The sequence below is a fragment of the Myodes glareolus genome, chromosome 10, assembly GCF_982192425.1.
Source record: "Myodes glareolus chromosome 10, mMyoGla1.1, whole genome shotgun sequence".
Classification (NCBI taxonomy): Eukaryota; Metazoa; Chordata; class Mammalia; order Rodentia; family Cricetidae; genus Myodes; species Myodes glareolus.
Window position 1 is genome coordinate 14801639 of NC_142035.1, and position 23277 is coordinate 14824915.

The following is a 23277-nucleotide window of genomic DNA, read 5'->3' on the forward strand; positions in this document are numbered from 1 at the left end:
ATATACGTTCCCATTCCAAAATGAAGAAAAGGGAGCATAATGAGGAAATACTGGACCAAAGCAAGACCAAAGAACAGCTGGGCAAACTCTAAACTCTGCATCTCCATGTATGATGTCGAAAGGCCCTTCAGATCTAACAGTATTGCAAATTAAAAAAAATAAAACGTGCAGTTTCAAACAGCAGCTTCCTGGTTCACCAGCACAAACAGCTCTGACTCTTTCAGAAGGTCAGGCCAAGGAGCATTTAAATGGGCTTTGTAAGCAGCGTGTTACAAACTGCTTAGTGGTTTGACATAGACCCACTGCATACTTGGAACCGGAGCAGTGTGCCTGGCTTACAGAGGCAGTAAACATGTCTCCACCATGTTCAACTTGACGGAGCCAAAAGGCAAAGCAGCCTTGGTCCTAGCCATGCTGCAGCTTAGGTTTTTAAGAAGCCCTTAGCATTTTAAGAAGTTGTCCTGGTCAAAAGGATTACAGATGCACGAGAAAGACAAATTCAGATGAAAAAGACCTCTAAATGGGTCACATTGTTGGACAAATGTATGTTGGCTTGGGAGAGAGAAGAAAAAGAGTATAGAGAGCTATAAAAAGAAGTAGATTGTTTAAAAAAATAAAACAAAATCTTTAAAGAGACAGAGTAAACTTATAGAAAAGTAACAGAGTAAAAACAAGCCATGTAGGGAGGAACTCGAACTTCCCACAGGGCAGGAAACCCTGACTGCTCTAGGGGATGGAGAGGGAGGAGGAGAGGGAGTGGGGGGAGTGGGAGGGTGGTGGGAGGAGGGGCTGAAATGGAAACTTTTATAATTTAATAATAAAAAAAACAAGCCATGTAAAGATGAAATATACACAGAGAGTCTGAATTATGTATATTATTGTGTTTTCTTTGAATTTTTTGACAGCAGAGAGACATTTGATTCTGGGTACTGCTACGCTAAACTAACATACATGTTTTAAAAATTTCTTGATTTCAAAGTTTGAGTCTAAAGATAAGTTGCATTGGTAAAGAGGTTCTTCTTTTGTTTTCACAGAAGATGAGAACGTGTGGAATCTTTCCAGACTAAGGTGGTTTGATGAATCAAGACTACCTGAAAGGTCTCCATGAACACCCCAAAAATGACTTCACCCAGCAAAAAGCAGGATGCAGTTTGGAAAGAACTATGCCCAAATTCCCAAATATTATTTATAAATGTCTGTTTACATTTAAAGGTGATATACTATAGAGATGGATACTTTCATTAGTATGGATCTTGCTTTATTGATAAAAATTTAAGGTCAAATTTGTTTATATATATATATCTGCTCTTGATTACGGTATTGTGTTTGTAAAACTCATTTAAAAATGTATAATTAAGAAATACAGGTTAATAGATAATTATCTATATAATAGTCAAGCTTCTAGTCATGTTAGTTAGATTTTCTAGATATATAGAGATATATTTCAGTTAGATAGGTATTCTTCAAATCTTTCAGAGATCTACAGAATATGACATTTAAAATGTTTTAAGAACTTAGAACTTTTCATGACAATGAGACACATATGCTCCTGGAAGCATCAATTACTTCAAGAGGAAGATGGACATTGAAGAAGCTCCTTATGGAGTTTGCTAGTCATTTGGGCAAGAAACTGCTCTTGCCTGGACTGCTTGATGTTATACTGTATGAACTGGATATGCAGGACCCACAGAGAAGTGACAGCTGAACTTACCTAAAGGTGAAGCAATCCTTTGGAGTTTCTGCTTCATGAAAGAGTCTGCTAGACATTCTGCAGGACACAGAAAAATGTGACCGACAAACTGCCAATATAGGCAGAACTGTCTTTGAAATTTCCTGATTCATGAAAAAGTCTGCTGAATACAATAGGCCCATAGTCTGAAGATGGATGTTCCAGCAATACAGAACTTGGGTGACTGTCCAGGCAGCGAAATGTCTCTGTCAATTCTAAAGTTTTGAAAGTTGCTAACAATGTACTTCCTGTTAGCTTAGATAATATTATATCCTTCTGGAGTCTTGATGGAGTTGAAGAATAGATAGTTATAGTTTCCCTTACTTATGATAAAAGTAGATATAAATATTGTAACTGTAATTCTTGCTTGATACCTGTTTTGTTATATGTAATTTTTCTGTGTTAAAGTTAAAATCTTCCTTTTTTATTTAAACAGAAAAGGAGAGGTAATGTGGGATTCCCCTCTGTATGCTCTGAACACCATTGATTAATAAAGAAACTGTCTTGGCCTATGATATGACAAAAGAGTAGAGCTACACAGGGAAAACTAAACTGAATTCTGGGAGAAAGAAGGCAGTCAGAGAGAAGTCATGTAGCTCTGCCAGAGACAGACGCTTGGGATGGAACTTTACCCAGTAAGCCACAGCCACATGGTGATAGACAGATTAATGGAGATGGGTTAGTTTAGGATATAAGTGTTAGCCAGAAATACGCTTAAGCTATTGGCCAAACAGTATTGTAAATAATATGATTTCTGTGTGATTATTTCAGGCTGAGCAGCTGGGAACAAACAAGCAGCCTTTTATAACACAACTCCTTTCAGCTCTTTTGACTGCAACACACCTCTCTCTCTCAGGTTGGTCCCCTACCTGGTTAGTAGCTCTCCGTGGCAGGTATTCCACTGTTTTGGCATCTCCAAAATCTTGGAGTCTCCACTGAAACTCAGGCTTCACTTTCACAGCTTCACACAATGGCATCTCTGGCTCCATGGAGTGGAACCCCTGAAGCACATTTGGCCTCAGTAACTTTCCTTAGCCATGGAGGGAGATTCCACAACCTCTTCTTTGTATTCTGAGGCATGATTAATAAAACTCAGAGAAAGAGATTGGGGTTCAACCTGAAGATCCAAAAAGCAAAGCAGTCAACCACTGGCTCTTACCTTGACCTCTTTCTGAAATGAAAATCATGCCTCTAGGAATCTCAGGATGAGACCATGTCTGAGAGTTTTTCCCCCTGTTTTATAATCTTCTCTAGGGCTGGGATTAAAGGCATGCACCACCCAGTTTCTCTGGCAACTAGTGTGGCTACTGGGATTAAAGGTGTATATTACCATTGCCTGGTCTGTAAAGCTAACCAGTGTGGCTGTTTTACTTTCCCATCCCCAGTCAAGCTTTATTTATTAAAATATAATTGAAATGCCACTACACTTCCCCTTTTTGTCTAAAATAAAAAGGCTATAACTAATATAAGAAAACTATGTACAATAAGTACAATGACTATATACATTAAATAAGGCAATAAATACATCTACAATGTCTATTTCATTTGCATTTGACAAATTCAGAGAAAATATTTCATATCTATCCTATCTTGGTGAGTCCAAAGTCTTTTATCTAATTTGGTATCTAAATCATAACTTGCTTTCTGTGTCAAGTAAAGAAGGAATACTATACCTATAACTATCTAATCTTCAACTACCTTAGAGATCCAAGAAGGAAATAATATTAACTGAGTCAGCAGGAAGTGCAAGCAGACAACTTCCAAAAAATGTGAATAATGACAGAAACAGCTGACTGCCTGGACAATTATGCAAAATTCCTCTGCAATGTTGAGATACTCGTTTTTGGCCTACAGGTCTAGCATATCTGATACTTTACTGTGAAGCAGGATATTCTGAAGGGCTGTCCCTTTTCATCCTGACAATGTTTAAAAGTCATGTTCTTTTGTGTCCTACTTGTCTAATTAGGACAGCGTACTGTCAGCAGTTGAGACAAGGACATTTTCTCCCCCAGTGTCTTACTTTTGCCACAAAGAAAGTAAACTTCATGTGGAGTTCCTTCAACGCCCATTATCTTCTCTAAAGTAGATTGGTGCTGCCAGGAGCAGACACGTCTCGTTGTCATAAAAAGAAGAAATTAGGTTATTAAAAAATCTTAAATTCTATATTCTGTAGATCTCTGATGTGTTTGAAGATGGCCTGTCTATCTAAAATATGTCTTTGTTTGACCTTGAAAACATACCTAATGTGACTACAAGATCTATTATACTAAGTGGTTAACTACTAATCTGCATTTCCTTATTATTGTAACTAGTTGGTAATGAGAATTCTCAAAAACTAGAGATTTGCATTACATTGTTAAATAAGCTGTATAGGTGCAATACCTTGAACAAGATTAGAAACATATGCACAGTATGTTTTAACAAAATTAATCTCAAATTTATATCAATATGCAAAATTTGTATACAATATACAAAAGTCTAATCTAATGTAAAACATTTAAAACTAGTAGTTGCTTTTTAAAAGTAGATTTAATAATCTACCTTTTTATCTTTTATCTATGTCCTTACTTTTTCTTTTCAGAGTAGATTCAATAATCTACTCTTTTATCTTATCATATCTACATTCACCCTACTTTTTCTTTTCAAACAAGATCATATCTATATCCTTTTTTTCCAGAGTAGATTCAATAATCTACCCTTTTACCCTATCATATTTATAATATCCATAATCCATTGAATGACTAAAACCCACCCCACTGCTTGGGAATGTGGGCATCAAATCCTTAAATTTACTTCCTGCTGTCTGGGGCGGGGGTGACAGAATCTTTTGTTGATCTTGAAATTTGTATTCATTGTCAAGTCCTGGGAGAGGTAGCTGTATCATTCAGTCTTTGCATCTTGGGAATGTGCAGGCTTTTCTCAAGTCCTGTCTAGAGTAGTTTGTAAGACTGGATCATCTCAGACACCTTGAAATTGTTCTGAGCAGTTTGTAGTCAAAAACCGATCTTTAGGTGGTGTTAATTTTGATGGTATTCATAACATTTCTTCTCCTGTGGAAAGAAGAGCGAAACCCCTTACCCAACATAGCACATCTCCTGGTTTCCATGCTGATATCAACACACCCTTGAAGTTCACCAGTTGATTTAATTCAGAAGTCTTTTCTATTATCCAATGTCTCTCAGAAGTCATTGTTACTTTGTCATTAACATTAAGAAAATTCAAGGTTAATAAAGCATTATGCAATCTATTTCTGGGGGTCTTTTTCATCCCTTTCTGTTTGTTCAACATATCCTTTATAGTTCAATTTGATCTTTCTATAACTGACTGACCTGTAGGGTTGTGTGGTATATGTATAATATGCCTTATATTATAATAAGCAAAAACGGTTTCATTTTCTTAGAGACATATGCTGGAGCATTGTCTGTCTTTATTTGCGCAGGTGTACCTATGATTGTCATAACTTCTAGTAAATGTGTGATTACTGAACCAACCTTTTAATCTCTCCCAAAAAATTCATACAAGAACTTTGCCAGGGTTCACTGTCTTCACATAATTTGTTAATTTCATCATTAATAAAAGGTGCTATAATTTCTGCTGGGTCTATTCCTGCTAACTGACAAATTCTCAATTTTCTTTTTATAATTGACTCAGAGAACTTTTCCACATAAGATTTTCATTTTTTATTCAGTTTGTGTGGTAAAAGATCCATTATAAGATCATATCTTCTCTCTGCATTAAAATTCCTATAGGGGAATATTTGGAGAATAATATGACCAAAATGCAGTTAAGATTTGGATCCACATGATCCACATATGACTCCTGTAATTTCTTTTCAATCAAAGTCAATTCTCTCTCCGCTTCATCCGAAAATTCCCTGGGTCTAAGTCTTTATCACTGTCTACTGATTTGTTTAAATAAATTATATGGTCAGAATTTATCCTAGTAGTGAGCTGTGGATTGGAAATGTCTCCTAGAAATCTTTGGAAGCAATTAAGAGTCTGCAACCAATCACTCCTATTTGCACTTTTTTGTGGTCTAGTTTTCTGTAACCCTGTTTTATAACTGAAATAATTAATAGAATCTCCTCTTTGCATTTTTCAGGAATAATTTGTAATCCCCAATGAAGCAAAATTTTCTTTACTTCGTCAAACATTCTTTTTAAAGTATCTACATTTGAATCAGATAGCAAAATGTTGTCCATGTTATGGTAAACTATAGACTCAGGAAATTGCTATGTATCACTTTTAATGACTGACTTATAAAATATTGGCACAGGGTGGGGCTATACAATAGTTGCTGTGGGAGAACCTTCCATTTATATCTTTTAACATTTTTTAAGTAGGCACTGTGATGGCAAATTTTTCTTTTATTTTCTTGTAAAGGAATAGTGAAGAAACAAGCTTTTAAATCAATAACTATAAGAGACCATCCTTTAGGCAATAGGGAAGGCAAGGGAATTCCAGACTGTAGAAGGCCCATTGGTTGAATCACTCATGGGCAGGTAGCATGAGGAATGTAGGGACCGTGACCCTGACCCAGACTGACAGCCCACTTTCCACCCCACCCTGTCTTCTGGGATTCTGTACAATACTGGCTACAATTGGTGAGTTCTCCTCTCCCTAGCCAACACCTTCAGGGCTGTGGCTGGTTCCTTTTGCTAACAATAACCTTCAGAAAATTTCCCACAAGTAAGGCTTTTGGGCCTAGAACCCTAGCACAACCCTCACTGAGTGGTGCCTTCGTTTCTCTGACCTACGGGTCTTTTCCGCTCCAGTCCTTTTGACTTCATGCCTTTTTGCACTCCCTGTCCTTCAGACTTATTGCCCCAGCCCTCCTTCTTTCAGCTGGAGAGCCAGAAAACAACCTGAGCCTGATCTTTTCTGCCTCATCCATGAGAAACAAGCTGACAAAAGCATATGCCAAAGTTTTTCTGATCTTTTCTAACTTCTGCCAGTGTTCAGGTAAATGGAAGGAGTTACATACATGTGCAGGCACCATCTTGGATAAAGGCAGGTCAGATAACCTAACCACCACCATCTTTACTAAGGCAGCCCATATGACCAGTCATCCCTGTGCCACTCAGTCCCAGGTAGTGACTGGGGCATGGAGGAGCTGCAGACTCATGCGGTTCCACTTCTAACCAAGCAGTACCCGAAGCATCCTGCCTCCACAGCAAGAGCTGTTACATCATCACCTTTAGGGGACCATTAGAAAATTAGGATATTGGTTAAGCCCTGGGAAAGCTAGTTGCATCATTCTTTGTTTGGTGTTTGTGTGATAGCAAAGTATAGAGCTCTGGAGTCTTGGCTGGAGTAGTCTGTGAGGCCCTACCATCTCAGCTAGCAGCTTTGAAGTTGTTCTGGATGCAAAATTTTGAGGAAAATGCAATAGCGGCATTCTGAGAGGCTGGATTACCTGGGCTACTTGTTTTTATTGGTGTCTTGTTTATTTGCTTGTTTTTTGTTCTGAAAACACAAACTTTTAAAGGTAACATATCTGTGATGTGGGATTCCCCTCTGTATGCTGTGAATACCATTGGTTAATAAAGAAGCTGTGTTGGACCTGTGATAGAGTAGAGCAGAGCTAGGCAGGTGAAACTAAACTGAGTGCTGGGAGAAAGGAGGCAGAGCAACGGAGAAGCCATGTAGCCCCGCCGAAGACTGACACCAGAACTTTACCCAGTAAGCCTTGTGGCGATATACAGGTTAATAGAAATGGGTTAAATTAAGATGTAAAAGTAAGCTAATAAGAAGCTAGAGTTAATGGGCTAAGCAGTGATTGAAATAAAACAGTTTCTGTGTAATTATTTTGGGGCTGAGCAGTCGGGAAACAAACATAGAATATATAGTGTGCACAAGTCAGTTAAAGATCATTTTTGTTTTTTGTTTGAGTAGGTAAAAGTCATCTGCTAACTTTGTAAGTCTGTTTGTACTGCATAACCAAGCTGTAATATAAACCTCTGTATGAAAGGATGAAAGGATGACTTGTAACAATAAGTTGTGAAAACTCTGTAGCAAACAAGATTTATCATGTCTCATCCAGTCTCAGAACTGTTCCCATAGTAGAGATATATGGGAACTTATATCTATCTATCTATCTATCTATCTATCTATCGATCGATCGATCGATCGATCGATAGATAGATAGACAGATAGATATATGTTCCCATATATCTATATATTTAGAGAGAGACAGAGATATATGGGAACATAGATCAGCATATATATCACATGTTCTGTAGTCTTTTTCTTTTCCTTTTTAAAAATATTTGTAGCCAAGATTTCCAGGAGGTTTCCCACAATCAAATCCTCATTAATTTTGAAGAAAACCACATTTGTTTTTGCTTCCTGTGGAAACGAAGGCACAACCTTTCCCCAGTGTGACATGTTTTCTGACTTCCATTTTGAAATTAAGACATTTAGTTTTTATAATCCAATATCTCTCAGCAACTATTTATTTTTGTACATTAGCATTTTAAAAATGTAAAGTCAACAAAGCACCACACAGGATCCAGATACCCTGTGTATTTTCCTTCTTTATGTGGCTTATTTTTATATCATTTTATTCTTTTTAAAAATATTTTATTACTTTTGAACTATTTATTTTTTATTCTGTCTGCGTTCATTTTTTAGCATCTAAGCACAATTTTGAACATACTGGACCATTTTAGAGGTTTTCTGTGTCTGGGCCTGGCTTAAGTAGGTGCCTGAGTGTTCTCTGGCCACATGACAGAAATCTTAAGCTGCCATGTCAGCTGCTGGTGGCTCAGTTTATTGCGCGGTGCTGATAGGAGACATCAGCCCACAGGCTGTGGCCTGTAGTCGTGAGCACCAGCCTACATGAGAGGCTGCAGGGCTGGGCTAAGAAGCCACCTCCAGGTCCTAGTCCAGAACTTTTCTTAGACTCTTCAGGCCCTATGTTTGGATATTTGAGTTCCACATTGGGTGTCATATGTAGATAGTTTTTTCTTTGAGCTGTCAGCTCACAAATGATGACACAGAGACTTATACTATTAATTATGAAAGTTCTGCATTAGCTTAGGCTTGGACCTAACTAGTTCTTATAACCTGAATTTACCAATATCTTATAATGTACATTTTTTTATGTGGCTTGGTTACCTTTAGTCTGTCTGCCCATCCTGCTTTCTCTGTGTCTGTCTGGCGACTCTGTCCTTTGTCTTCTCAGCATTTACTCTCTGCCTGAAAGTCCTTCCAATCTCTCCTGTCTAGTTATTGACTGTCCAGCTTCTTATGACACCAGTCACAGCAATACATTTTTATAGTGTGCAAATAGCCCACAACAGACATAAGGTTAGGAAAGATAAAACTAAGATTATTTTAAAAAGACATAGGAAAACATTTTATCAGCTTACTTAAAATACACATAACTTGTACGTATATCCATGTGTGTATGCACTCAGACATACATATACAGTTTAAATGGAGTCATGTTACGTGGGTGGTAGTGCTCCCCACAAGGGCCATAGACAATCTAGCAAAAATTCTGGTGTCAGATATAGGAAATTTCCCTTTGAGTTTTTGATAACGGGGTCCAAGAGACTCAAAATAAAAGAGGCTATTTACATTGCCCTTGGTTACCTCCTAGAATTTCAAAGCAAGACCTTATTGCTGAAGGCACCACATACTTTGGGCAAAGAGTTATGGGAAACAAACTAGAACTTACCTAGAAGCCTCCTTCTTGGGGACTAACTTTCACAGTATCAGAAGGAAGTATACAAGGTACCAACAGGCAATCAGCAGTCACACCCATCTGTAAAGTCTGTAAACCACAATGACTGGCCTGACAAGATATCTCCAACGATGCTGTCCATACTGGCACTTACATATTGTGTGCGGGGAGTAGCCAACAGCTGTCTAATAGACTAGACCTGCTCAATAGGAGTGATTCCATGTCTGGTGCTTTAAACTGTAGCTGGAAAGGTCATAGATCCATGAGAACCTACTATCGCCACATTTCCAAACCAATCTAATTTCTAATTATATTCTGAATACTTACCCTTATATCTACATGTAAGTGTTGTCCTCAGTCTTCATTAAGGAAGCTTCTTTGTGCAGAGATGAACACTACTATGGAGATCCATAACTGATCAAAATACGGATAATCAGTGCCCATGGGGTACCCAGCCCAATTGGTAGGTTTGTCAAACAACTTCTATACCCAAGGAACAGAGGACATCACAGAAGTGAGGTGGATAGGTTGTAGGTACCAGAGGATCAGGATGCCCTCAGTGAGAAAGTGTCTTTTAGACATGACAGGCAGGTTGCATCCATGAAATTATGACAATGTGGTTGCCTAAACAAGATCTGCATAATTATAACAGCAGTCACCAGGCCAACATGGATGGGGAAGGTTCACAAAACTCCATTCCTAGATGAAGAGTTGGAGAAAAATCAATGCCTACCGAGAGAGGAAGAACCAGTTTTGTTTTCCAAGGTATAAGACCCTGATAAGGGGGGTGGGGGGGTAAAAAAAAAGACCCTGATAGGTTATCCAATCCCAGGTATCCAGCCATAAACAGACATGTATATGAACAGCACTAAATTGACTTATTAGGTTGTACAAATATACATATATTTATTTATTTGGGGAGAATTATGTTATTTTTTAAAAAACTATTTTTCATACATATCCCCACACTGGGTACTACCAGAATAAACATATCTATTTTAAAGAAACTTAATTTGATTTGCAATAGCCTGCCCTCTTCTTTAAACTATTATCCCTAAAGCAAAACATGTTTCATCTATTCCAAAATTGTCCAGAGTCTCTCCCAAGCACCCCCACAATGAAGTTGAAGCTACTGCTCACTTTAAATCAACATAGTCTCTTCTCCAGACATTCCACTTCTGTAGAAGAGTCTCCTTCATTTATCAGCCGTGACACCTGAGAAGCAAAGAATTTCCAGAGCACACCTGTTCAACAGATGCAGGACCAGCGTCCGTTCCAATGGGAAACACTGCAGGGAAATATGTGATCATGCCCCAAACACATCTAAATCTCAAACTTCTGCTGACCCCAGCTGAGAATCTAAGCAATAGTAGAGAGGGTACCTAAACTGCCCTTCTTCTGTAATCAGATTGACGACTACCTTAGTTGTCGTCATAGAACCTTCATCTAGTAACTGATGGAAGCAGATGCAGAGATCCACAGCTAAGCACTAGACTGAACTACTGACGTCTAATCATAGAGAGGGAGGAGCAATTTTATGAGATAAGGAACCAAGACCATGATGGGGATACCCAGAGAAACTGGGTAGAGTTACTGGGAGCTCACTGCCCCAAACTGACAACTGGGAAACCAACATCTGACTGAACTAGGCCCACTGAAAAGTGGCTGACATTTGTGGAGCATGGGCAGTTTGTGGGGTGATGGAGGAGGGTCATCTGTCTATTATTACTTTCATTGGTTAATAAAGAGACTGCATTGGCCTTTTTGATAGGCCAGCCCTTAGATAGGTGGAATAGACAGAACAGAATTGTGGGAGAAAAAAAGCAGAGGCAGTTAGTCGCCATGACTCTCCTCTCCGAGATGGATGCCGGTTAGAATCCTCCCGGTAAGCCACCACCTCGTGGTGCTACACAGATTATTAGAAATGGGTTAGATCAATATGTAAGAGCCAATAAGAGGCTACAGATAATGGGCCAGGTAATGTTTAAATGAATACAGTTTCCGTGTAATTATTTCGGGGTAAGCTAGCTGGGATCCAGGTGGGAACGCAGCCCACTGCTCCTTCTACAGTGGTGTCACTAGCAGTGGAACCAGTATTTATCTCTAGTGCATGAACTGGCTCTTTGGATCCCATTTCCTATGGAGGGATTGTAACACAATTAATAAAAAACTAGAGACAGATATTGGGGTTCAACCTGGAGGTCAGAAAAGCAAAACAGTCAGCCACTGACTCTTACCTCTACCCCAGTCTGAAATGGTGATCCTGCCTCCAGAAACCCTCAGAATGAGACTCTGCTTGAGAGCTGTCTCTTCCCATCTTATATTCCTCTCTAGTGCTGGGATTAAAGGCATGCACCGTTACTTCATGTTTCTATGGCAAACTAGCATAGCCACTTGGATTAAAGATGTGTGTCACTACTACCTGGTCTGTAAGGCTGACTAGGGTGGTTGCTTTTCTGACCTTCAGGCAAGCTTTATTTACTAAAATACCAATGAAATATCACTACAAGGGCTATCTTGCTCAGCCTAGATATGGGAGGGGGGGTCTTGGTCCTGCCTCAAGTGATATGATAGATTTTATTGACTCCCCATGGGAGCCCTCACTCTCTGAGGAGTAGAAGGGGTGTGGGGTGGGGATAAGGTAGGGGGAGTGAGAGGACAGGAGGGAGAGGGAACTGGGATTGGTATGTAAAATAAGATTTTTTTTAAAATAAAGAAGGTATAAAAATTTTAAAAAGGTGTAGAAGAATGTTGTTTTCTCTGTTTGTTGGGTGCATTAAGGGGATGGCCCCAAAACTTTTAACTACTAGCTATGAGGAATGCATAAATACAGAAGTGGCTCTGACCTCCGGGCAGACCCTGCTCTCATGATATCACAGGCAGGTCAGTAGCCATTTGATCACACCTAGAATTGTTCTCTTCTCTCCACAAAGACAAAGCATGTCCTTGGCTAAGAGCCTGTCAGTAATGTTTGTTTACAGAATCACAGAAGTATTCTGGCCTCTGTCTGCCTCATCAATGATGTTCTAATGAGGTTTGAAATTAGTATATTCACGTTATGTCCATGTGGCCCCTGGAGATTTAATTTTAAAGAAAACAAAGACAGATAGGTTTGAAGATAAGGTTGTGTTCCTAAGGCACATGTGGAAATAAAACTTCTCATCCATTGGATTGTGTTTGTTTTACTTTTGAATAATTATTTGCCTCCCGGATTTCTCATAAATAACTCATAGAAAGGTGTTTGAGCAACAGGATTTGCACTTGAAGACACTCTCCCTAGCCAGACACTCCTCTGGTGTGCGTCTCCACAGATGGCATTGTGTAACACACTCTCTTTGTATAAGATGTAGATACTTGATGTACCACACTTAGGGATATTGAATCTTAAAAGGATGTACAACCATGAGCAGAATCGTTGAACCAAGTACAAAGATGTACTTTTGTGGACTGTTGGGACTGGAGGCACCAGTAACTCAGGAATTTACCATGGTCTATTGAAAGAAGTATTTTCTGACCTTTTCTAGGCTGCCAGTTTGAAATCCCACTAGAAATAGGGTCAAGAGGAGATTTAGGGGCCATACAGTGACTGTCAGAATTTCAGAGTTTTCTGTTGAATAATGGATTTCTATGCAGAGTTTAAGAAATGTGTAAGAGCACACCAGCAACACAAGAAGGACATTTCCTTTAACTGCGGAACTATTAAATCCAGCCTGTATGTGGCAGAAGGAAGAGACTTCAAGGCTCAAAATTTGATGCAGAATGTTGTCTTTTTATTGGAAAGAAAGTGTTTTAATAAATGCTGGGGTTCGGGACCTCAGGAAAAAAAAACCCCAAGTATGAGAAAAGAATGGAAATCCATGATCTGTATCTGGGACTTCACAGGAGTCTCCATCCTGAAGATATCGCAGCCTTCATTCAGACAAGGCGACTCCTAGGGAAAAAGAGCATAACCTGTGAGCTGTGCCAGTGGAGGACAGAGGGGAAGGGGCCACCCATGTTTCTGTAATTTACTGATGCTCTCAGCTCTAGTGTGTCCCAAATAGGCACTCTTCTTTCTGATATGTCTCTTTGTTTCATTGAGAGGGAAATGGAAGCTAATTCTTAAACCTATAGTCTTTGGAAGAGACGAATGCATCAGAACAGCGGTGTGCGGAATGGGGAGAGTATAATACTGCAACACTTTGTTCTGTGAGGAGCACAAAAAAGTCATGCCAAACGAAATTCTAAGAATTAACAAGCTTGGATTACAACCTGACAAGTGGACTTGTACACGCGGAACAGAGTAAGATTTGTTTCCTTGTTGGCTTATACAAGGGGAATAGACTGAAAACACTCTCAAGGTGGGAGTTCAAGACTCAGGTGCTTTCTCTGGCGATTTCCTCACCTTTCCTCAGGTCACATTGCGCAGCTCCTCTGCTGTGCATCATGTGGACCAGTCCCGCAACCGCCCCGCAAGTACTCATGCACAACTTCTAAACCCTGGCCTGAGTGTCTCCCTCCCGTAGCAATATCCCTACCTTTGTATCGATCCGGATCTTCAGCTGGTCCGTAGCCGTGTCACTTAGCTACTTCTTGTCCAAAGCGTTGCTTTTCCTTTCTCCGTGTGTAAGACCGCTCTATTTCCCCGGCAGACTCGCCTGCTCGGTCACCATCCGAGCCTTCCTCTCCGGCACTGCTTCTCGAACTTTTCGACTTAAAGCTGCCCCAGGAGCTTTCCTCACTGGCGCTGCTCTTTGGAGTTTTCGATTTAAAGGAACTCCACGAGGCTTCCTCGCCGAAGCCACTTTTTGGATTTTTCGATTTAAAGGAACTCCAGGAGCTCTCACTCCGGCTGTATTCGTCATGGGAAGAACTTGATCCCCCACTGCTCCCGCCTACTTCAGAGGTTTCACTAGAATGCTCTTCCGATGACTGTGAGAATTTTTCTGTGGAGAGAAAAGACTGTCTCACTCCCTGTGTCCATCCTTCTGTATATTCTGGATCAGTTGTGCATCGGGACACTGTCGAGAGCCGGCACTTCAGCTCTGGTGACGGACCTGTGTTCAGATCTACCCTGTTGCTGCTTTGCTGTCTATGAAGCCCTTGACCTTTTAGTCTAGTTAGAAGCTGGAACGGCCTACTTGTCAAATCCCCTCACAGCTGACAATGAGGGTGCTTTTGTTACCTGGAGCTCCACATACCTCTGCAACCCCTCAATACTGGCATTTTGCTTGCCACATCACTGATAGCCACATAAAACGTATGGCTAAGACTCAAAAAAGACTCAGTCAGCATCAGGGATAGAAGCCCTGGGAACACGGCATACTGCAGAATCCAAGTGGACCCCTTTGAGAACATTTTTTTCAAATATATTTCCCACAGAACAAACTTGCCACTCACCACGGGGTCTCCTCGCAGATGCTTCTGTCACCAGAACCAGGAGCAAGGTAAGGAGGAAGAAGCTGGTGGGATTCATCTTGCCAGGAAGAACCTTGACTGAGAGCTGAGCTGAGCTTCTCCTTTATATGTTTCCTGACTGGCTTTGCCTGCAGATAGGAAAGGCAGTGACCTTTCTTATCTGTAAATGTCAGCTTCATTCTCTTTGCTCAGTAGGAATCTTGATGCTATTTCCTGCAAGGACACAACATCAGAGCATTCTCAGAAATCTTCCCTTATCCTTTGAGAACATCACACAGAAATTTCTGTACTTCCCAAATATATTTCTGTTCAGAGTGGGAAAGAGACTTCAGGCTGCAGAAAATATGCAGGACTTGATCATGCCTTCATTCTCCAGCAATGAATGCCTTCTAAGACACCATCGTTGAAATGCTTCATCATGGATAGAATTCAGAAGTTCTGTTGATTTCACACAAACCTTCATATACAACCATGTCTGTCGGGAGGAGGCTTTCATAACCGACCCAACTTGCCTCTTTGGAGTTCTGTGGTTAAAGTGCATGGTGCCTTCCGCAATAGGGACTTACTTTCTGTCTCTTGCAAGCAACCATAGACAATATCAATAGCCTGTATCATTTTGTGTGCCTCTTGGACTCATCTGACCAACAATCTGAATGTGGATTTCAAATGTGGAGTTTTTATTAGATAGTCTATGGCTCTTGGGGTCAGTCCAAGTAGCATGCCTTCAGTTAGACTATATATGTATAGGTATACATATACACTTATGTGGCATTTTAGAGAAACAAGAAATAATCTAAGTGTTTAGGGGTCTTTCAAACATCTCAGTGTCTCCTTCATCCTTCCATTTTGTACTGTACTTACTTCCTCCTCAGTAAGGTCTCCCTTTATCGTTTCCCACTTTTATCCTTTGTATCCTCCCAGTCCTCACATTGCACATTCTGGGTTTTCTTGGTTTCTATGGTTACTCCAAGTTATATGCTCTCCTCTGAAGATTCAGAGCTAAGAGCCACAGATAAGAGAGATCATGTGGGATTTGTACTCCTAGGTCTGGGTTACCCAACTTGAAATAAGATTTCTAGTTCCATCTGTTTACCCACAAATTTTATGATTTCATTTTTCCTACAGGAGACTGGTATTTCATAGTGCATGTGTATTATATTTTCATTGTTCATTTGCCAGTTGAAGGGCTTTTGGATTTTTTTCACTTCCTGTCTATTGTGAATGGGCAGCAATGAACACAGCCGAGCAAGCCGTACCAGAACACACTATGCAAGCTGTTAATGCAGCTGGGATGCCTATGAGCCACAACAGTGACCAACATGGCAAGATAAACCTAAGGGTGCAGTGACAGCACTAATATCTTGGTGGTAACCAAACACTGTCTAACTGGATGTAAGGCCTATTCGGCAAGACAGAAATTATACCTGGTATTGGCGATCTAGTCAACATGGGCTAGTGAGGTAATGGATCTTAGAGGAGACCCTTCTGATGTCACTGAGACCCTTCTACTGTTGCTGGGCTAAACCAGCATCATTCCTAACTGAATTCTGAATACTTATCCTATACCCACAGATAATTGTAACTCTTATCCCTTGTCTAAGCTTCTCTTTGCAGCATTTGGAGACCATTACAGAGAACCACAACTGGTAAGAACACAGAGAACAACGGACTGTGGGGTGCTGAGTCCCAACAGACACATTGGTAACAGAATTCTACAGCCAAGACTTGGTGAACATTGCTAAAGAGAGGCAGAAAGACTGTAAGGGCTAAGGACCAGGAAAGGTGCTGTGAGACTGGGTCTCCTAGCAATGGCAGGCAAACTTCCGCCAGGACACTCCAACAACATGGCTGCTTAAACAAGACCTGATCAAGGAGAGCACAGACAGCTGCGATGACGTGGGAGGGGGAGGCTGAGAGAGGGAGAATGAGTTTTCCCCAGGGCTGAGTCCCCTAAGTTGTCACCCGGTACCAGATGGTTTGTTCCCAGCAGGTTGTATTTATGTATCTCTGCATTTGATCTATACAAATATATGTAACAATAATATTTAAAGTAAAAGAAGCCGTAAATTTTAGGAGTGGGGGAGGAATGAAAGGAGTGGGAGGGAGGAAAGGGAAGGAGAACTGACAAAATATATAGTTCATTAAGGTACATAGACTTCTGATTAATTTTGGTGTGTGGTATAATTTCTTATAATAAAGTTTATTAATTATATATATATGTATGTTTATTTCTTTTATTGAAAATAGACTTTTTTCTCCCATAATATATCCTTACAGCTTCTCCTTCCTCTACTCCTCCCAGTTCCTTCCTACCTCCCATCCCATCCTGATCCACTCTCTTTCCACCTCTCATTTAAAAGATAGTCTTCTAAGGGATAATAATAAAATATAATAAAATAAAACATAACAAATAAAATGAAAACTACCACATTGAGTTGCTTAAAACATAAAGAGTCTAAGAGAAGACCCAAGAATCATAAACCCAATTATTCTCACACTCAGGAATTCCATACCAGGCAGTTGTGGTGCATTTCCTTAATCCCACCCAGCACTTGGGAGGCAGAAGCAGGTGGATTTCCGAGTTTGCGGCCAGCCTGGTCTACACAGTGAGTTCCAAGACATCCAGGACTATATACATTGAGAAACCCTATCTCAAAAAGACACCTCAAAACACAAACAAACAAACAAACAAACCCAACAATAATCCCCCCAAAACAAAACAAACCCCGCTAAACTGGAAGCCATAATTTTAAGCAGAGGAGCAGTACAAGCCTGTGCAGGCCCTGTACAGGCTGCCCCATCTCTGTGAGTTCATAGACCAACTGTGGGTAGAAGGCTTTGTTTCCCTGGTGTCCTCGGTCCCCCCTGGTTTTTACACTCTTTCCACCTCCTCTTCCATGGAGTTGCCTGAGCCCTAAGGGGAGGAATGTGATTGAGATATCCTGTTTAGGGCTAAGTGTTCCAAGGTCTCTTACTCTGTGAACAATGCCTGTCTGTGGGGGTCTCTGTATTTGTTCTCATCTGTTGCAGGAGGAAGCATCTCTGATAATGGCTGAGCAAAGCATTGATCTATGAGTATAACAGAATGTCATTAGGGACCATTTATTGCTATGAGTTTTTATTTGTTTGTTTGGATTTTTTTAGACACAGGGTTAACTCAGGGTCCCTGTGCTGCCTAATCTCTGGTCCTTGGCCGTTCAAGTTTTGGGTATGTGTTGCATCTTGTGAAGTGGATATTAGTCAAATCGGGTTCTGTGGATTGTAGGTCGGTTTTCATTGATTTAACAGCTCGTATCTACATAGAAGCAGATGCATACTACATTTGTATTTATGGGTCTGGGATACCTCACTCAGGAAGATTTTTCCAGTTCCATTCATTTATCTGTAAACTTCCTGATGACATTTTGTTTTAATTGCTGAGTGATAGTCCATTGTATAAATGTACAACATTTTCTTTATCCATTCTTTTGCTGAGGGATATCTAGGTAGTTTCCAGTTTCTGGCTACTAGTAATAAAGCAACAATGAACAAGGTTGAGCAAGTTTTCTCTTTGGTAGGATGGGATGAAGTGTCTTTTAAGTATACACCCAAGTGGTATAGCTGGATTTTGAGGTAGATCTACTCACATCTTCCCGAAGAGCCATCACACTAATTTCCGCAGTATCTGTACAATTTTACACTCCCATCAATAATTGATGAGTGTCCCCCTAATTCTATATCCTTGCCAGCATGAGCTGCCACTTGTGTTATTGATCTTAACCATTCTGACATGTATAAGACAAAATCTCAAAGTCATTTTGATTGACATTCCCCTGATGGCATCTTTGTCAAATATTAAGTGCCTGAAGTTATGTATACTTATGTTTGGATCTCAATTTTGTTCCATTAATCTCCATTTCTGTTTTTTGTGCTGGTACTATTTTTTTTTATTACTCTGGCTCTGTAATATAGACTAAGACCTGGAATTGTAATTCTTCTAGCATTGTTTTTTGGTTCAAGATTGTTTGGGCTATCTGGGGTCTTTGTGGTTTCATTAATTTTAGAATACTTTATCATTTCTAGACATTTTCTGGTAGAACCTTTGAAATCTCTAATGTATAGTATTATGTGTTCTACAAATAGGGATAGTTTGTATCTCTTTGATTTCCTTTTCTTGTATTGTTGCTCCAGCTAGTATTTTAAACACAATATTTAGTTTGCCAAACACTTGGTAACTTTGGCTTTCAAGCATCCTCAAGTTCCCTTTCTTAATTGTTTCAGGTTGACTTCTTCCTTTCAGCATGAAGACACCATGTCTATGACTTATTTTCCCCCAGATACCCATTTCCTTTTTACATCATGGGTCTCATCATTATTAGTACATTAATTTTCTATGTTGAAATTCTTTTTCCAAATTTCCTTAATTCTGCTCTTAAAATATCATGCTAATTAGTTTTGCAATTTTGATTTTTGTTTGCTTGTTATATTTTGCTTTCTTTTTCCAATCTTATTCTCCTTTTTGTTAGCTGTGTCTTTGGCTCAGAGGATTGAACAAAGACTTTGTTCTTTGACCCATGAATAAGATCAGCATCATCCTATCTGTTTATTACTAAGCTCAGTAAGAACTGGTTCTTGGCATACAGTACGTACTGAGCTCACAAGGCCCTGTGCTCAATGTTAGTTGTGCACTCTCAGTCTAATCTCCAAGGCCTGCTTAGGGCAATGGAAAAGGATTAGACAGATTCCTAGGGATACCACGTAGCTCTCCTATCTCAGATTTGACGATTGTACTTTTATCTATGTTCCTTCTTCAGCACAGCACAGGGGATGGATTTCTTTGTGACATTTCCTCACATGCCCTTCATGTACTCGGCTCACACTCCGCCTCCATTGCCTCATCTCGTTCTCTTCCACCTCTCTCTGCTTGCCTTTATTTACCCTACCATCTCTGTCTTAAGTATATGCACACATGCACACACAAGATTTCCCATGCAAGAAAAAGCATTTGGAATCTATTTTATGACTCTGTTTTATTTCATTTAACATAGTGATATCCAATTAAATTCTCTTTGTGTGTTCTTCTCTCTTATTACAAATGACATAATTTTATTCTCTTTATAACTGATTAAAACTAAATTATATACTAGTAAATCATTTGTTGGTAGACATCTAGGCCTATTCCACACTTTTGTTATTGTGAATAGGGCTGCAGCACCAATGTACATGTTTCTCTGTGGCAGGTATCCTGCCTTTGTGGACAATGCTGTCCTCAGAAGGTATAGGTTATTAAATGAAAATCTCAGGGCCAGGCATTGATTTCCTCATTATGAGTTATTGGCTATAGCAGTATTTTATTTTCCCCTAGGTCCATGGTCAATCTAGTGTCAGATTCTTAGCCATGAAAGCAGTGTTGGGGATGAGTTGCTTCTCATGGAGTGGGCCTTAAATCCAATCAGATAGTGGGTGGTTACTTTTACAACTTTTGTGCCACTATTGTACAGACTTGTGATGCAGGCAGGACACCGTTGAAGATTGAGGGGTTTGTAGTTCTATTAGTATTTACCTTTCTTCTCTGGTAGAAAAGAACTCTACCAGAGTTCTCTGGTACCTTTCTTCTCTTTCTTCTCATGCAGAGTACCTTCCAATACCATTAACTCTAGTAGTGTGGGTGAAAGTTTTTGTTAAGATAGCCATTTTTAGTATATTAATTCTACCTACCCCAAGAGCATGGGAGATCTTTACATTTTCTGGTGTCTTCTTCAACTTCTTTCTTCAAAGATTTAAAGCTTTTTTTCATACAAGTCTTTCACTTGTTTGGTAGAGTTTCTCCAAGATCTTTTATGTTATTTGTGGTTATTGTGAAGAGTGATGTTTTTCTGGTTTCTTTCTCAGCCAATTTAACATCTGTGTAAAGGAAGGCTACTAATTTTTTGTGTTAATCTTGTATTCTGCTACATTACTGAAGGTGTTTATAAATTGTAGAAGTTTATTGGTAGAGTTTTTGGGGTCACTTATGCAAACTATCATATCATTAGCAAATAGGGAGAGTTTGACTTCTTCTTTTCTGATTTGTATCTGCTTGATCTTCTTTTGTTGTCTTATTGCTCTAGCTAGAACCTCAAGTACTATATTGAATAGATATGGAGAGAGTGGACCACCTTGTCTTGTTTCTGATTTCAGTGGAATTGCTTTGAGATTCTCTTCATTTAGTTTGATGTACGGCTTGCTGTATATTGCCTTTATTATGTTCAGGTATATTCCTTGCATTCCTGATCTATCCAAGATCTTTATCATGAAGGGACGTTGTTTTTTTTAGCATCTAATGAGATAATCTTCTTTTCAGTTTGTTTATATTGTGGATTACATTGACAGATTTTTGTATGTTGAACCATCTCTGCATCTCTGGGATGAAGCTGACTTAATCAGGGTATATGATTTTTCTGATGTATTCTTGGATTTGGTTTTCCAGTATTTTATTGAGTATTTTTGCATCAACATTCATGAGTGAGATTGGTCTGTAATTCTCTTTTTTAGTAATGTATTTGTGTTGTTTAGGTATTAGGGTAATTGCAGGCTCAGAAAAAGAGTTTGGCAATGTTCCTTCTGTTTCTAGTGTGTGGAACAATTTGAGGAGGATTGATATTATTTCTTCTTTGAAAAATCTTGTAGTATTCTGTGCTGAAACCATCTGGTCCTTGTTTTGTTTTGTTTTTTGGTTAGGATACTTTTGATGACTGTTTCTATTTCTTTAGCAGTTATAGGCCTATTTAATTAGCCTATCTGATCTTGATTTAATTTTGGTAAATGATATTTATCCAGAAAATTGTGAAATAGAGGTTTTTGAAATACGATCTGATGACTTTCTGGATTTCCTCCATCTCTGTTGATATATGCCCCCTTTCATTTCTGATTTTGTTAATTTGGATGTTCTCTCTCTGCTTTTTAATTAGTTTGGATAAAAGTTTGTCTATTTTGTTAATTTTTTTCAAAGAACCAACTCTTTGTCTCATTGATTCTTTGTATTGTTTTCTTTGTTTCTTTTTTGTTGATTTTAGCTCTCAATTTAATTATTTCCTGCACCTACTTTTCCTGGGTAAGTTTGCTTCTTTTTGATCTAGAGTTTTCAGGTGTGCTGTTAACTCACTAGTGTGGGATTTTTCCAGCTTCTTTATGTAGGCATTTAGTGATATGAATTTTCCTCTTAATACTTGCTTTAATTGTGTCCTATAAAATTGGGTATGTTGTGTGGTCATTTTCATTGAATTTTAGGAAAGCTTTAATTTCTTCCTTTATTTCTTCCTTGACCTATTGATGATTCAGGTGAGCATTGTTTAATTTCCATGTGTTTGTGGGCTTTCTGAATTTGGTGTCATGTTGAATTCTAATTTTATGCCATGGTGATCTGATAAGATACACGGGGTTATTCCAATTTTCCTTTTTATATCTATTGAGGTTCGCTTTGCTGCCAAGTATGTGCTCAACTTTTCAGAAGGCTCCATGAGGTTCTGAGAAGAAGGTATATTGTTTTATGTTTACATGGAATATTCTATAGATGTCTGTTACGTCCATTTGAGTTAACAGGTAACATCTGTTGGTTTCCTTATTTCTCTGTTAATTTTCTGTCTGATTGACCTGTCCAGTGGAAAAAGTGGAGTGTAGAAGTCTCCTGCTATTAGTGTGTGGGGTTTAATGTGTGAGTTAAGCTTTAGAAGTATTTCTTTTACATATGAGGGTGCCCTTGTATTTGGAGCATAGATGTTCAATATTGAGATTTCCTCTTGATGGATTTTTCCTGTGACTAATATGAAATGTCCTTCTCTGTCTCTTCTGATTGATTTTAGTTTGAAGGTTATTTTGTTAGATATTAGGTATCAGGATAACCTTACCTTCATAAAAAGAGTGCAAACTGGTACAGCCCCTTTGGATATCAGTATGGTGATTTCTCAGAAAATTAGGAAACAATCTTCCTTAAGATTCAGCAATACCACTTTTGGGTGTTGTAAGGAGGTGCCACTTGTTGGTTCCCGGCTGTTCAGCCCTAAAATAACTACACAGAAACTGTATTAATTAAATAACTGCTCGGCCAATTAACTCTAGTTTCTTATTGGCTAACTCTTACATCTTAATTTAACCCATTTCCAGTTATCTATGTATTGCCACGTGGCTGTGACTTACCAGGTAAAGTTCCGACAGGCATCTGTCTCCAACAGATCCATAGCATCTCTCTGACCCTGCCTCCTTTCTCCCAGCATTCACTTTAGTTTCCCCCTCCTAGCTCTGTTATTTTGCCCTATCACAGGCCAAGACAGTTTCTTTATTCATTAATCAATAAAAGTAACACATAGATAAGAGGACCTCCCACACCATTTGGGTATATACCAAAAGATGCTCAATTGTACCACAAGGGCATGTGTTCAACTATGTTCATAGCAGCATTATCTGTCATAGCCAGTAACTGGAAACAACCTAAATGCCCTTCAATC

At 39.3% G+C, this 23277-nt stretch overlaps 1 protein-coding gene across 1 annotated transcript; it reads right to left on the minus strand.

The window, feature by feature from the left end:
• Positions 1–13166: 13166 nt before the first annotated feature.
• On the minus strand, positions 13167–15011 carry LOC125404739 (uncharacterized). The gene is made up of 3 exons (XM_048440851.3): positions 14798–15011; positions 13936–14343; positions 13167–13349 (listed from the first exon to the last, which is right to left on the minus strand). Exons 1-2 carry the CDS (start codon positions 14871–14873, stop codon positions 13976–13978), a joined length of 444 nt encoding a protein of 147 aa, XP_048296808.2. The 5' UTR covers positions 14874–15011; the 3' UTR covers positions 13167–13349; positions 13936–13975.
• Positions 15012–23277: the final 8266 nt, after the last annotated feature.

What these genes read in the sequence shown, in the direction of transcription:
- LOC125404739 (XM_048440851.3), bottom strand. Translation starts at nt 14,873, where the DNA reads ATGAATCCCACCAGCTTCTTCCTCCTTACCTTGCTCCTGGTTCTGGTG. An exon ending in ATCTGCGAGGAGACCCCGTG is followed by an intron (nt 14,344 to 14,797) that starts GTGAGTGGCAAG and finishes TTCTCTCCACAG; the next exon opens with AAAAATTCTCACAGTCATCG.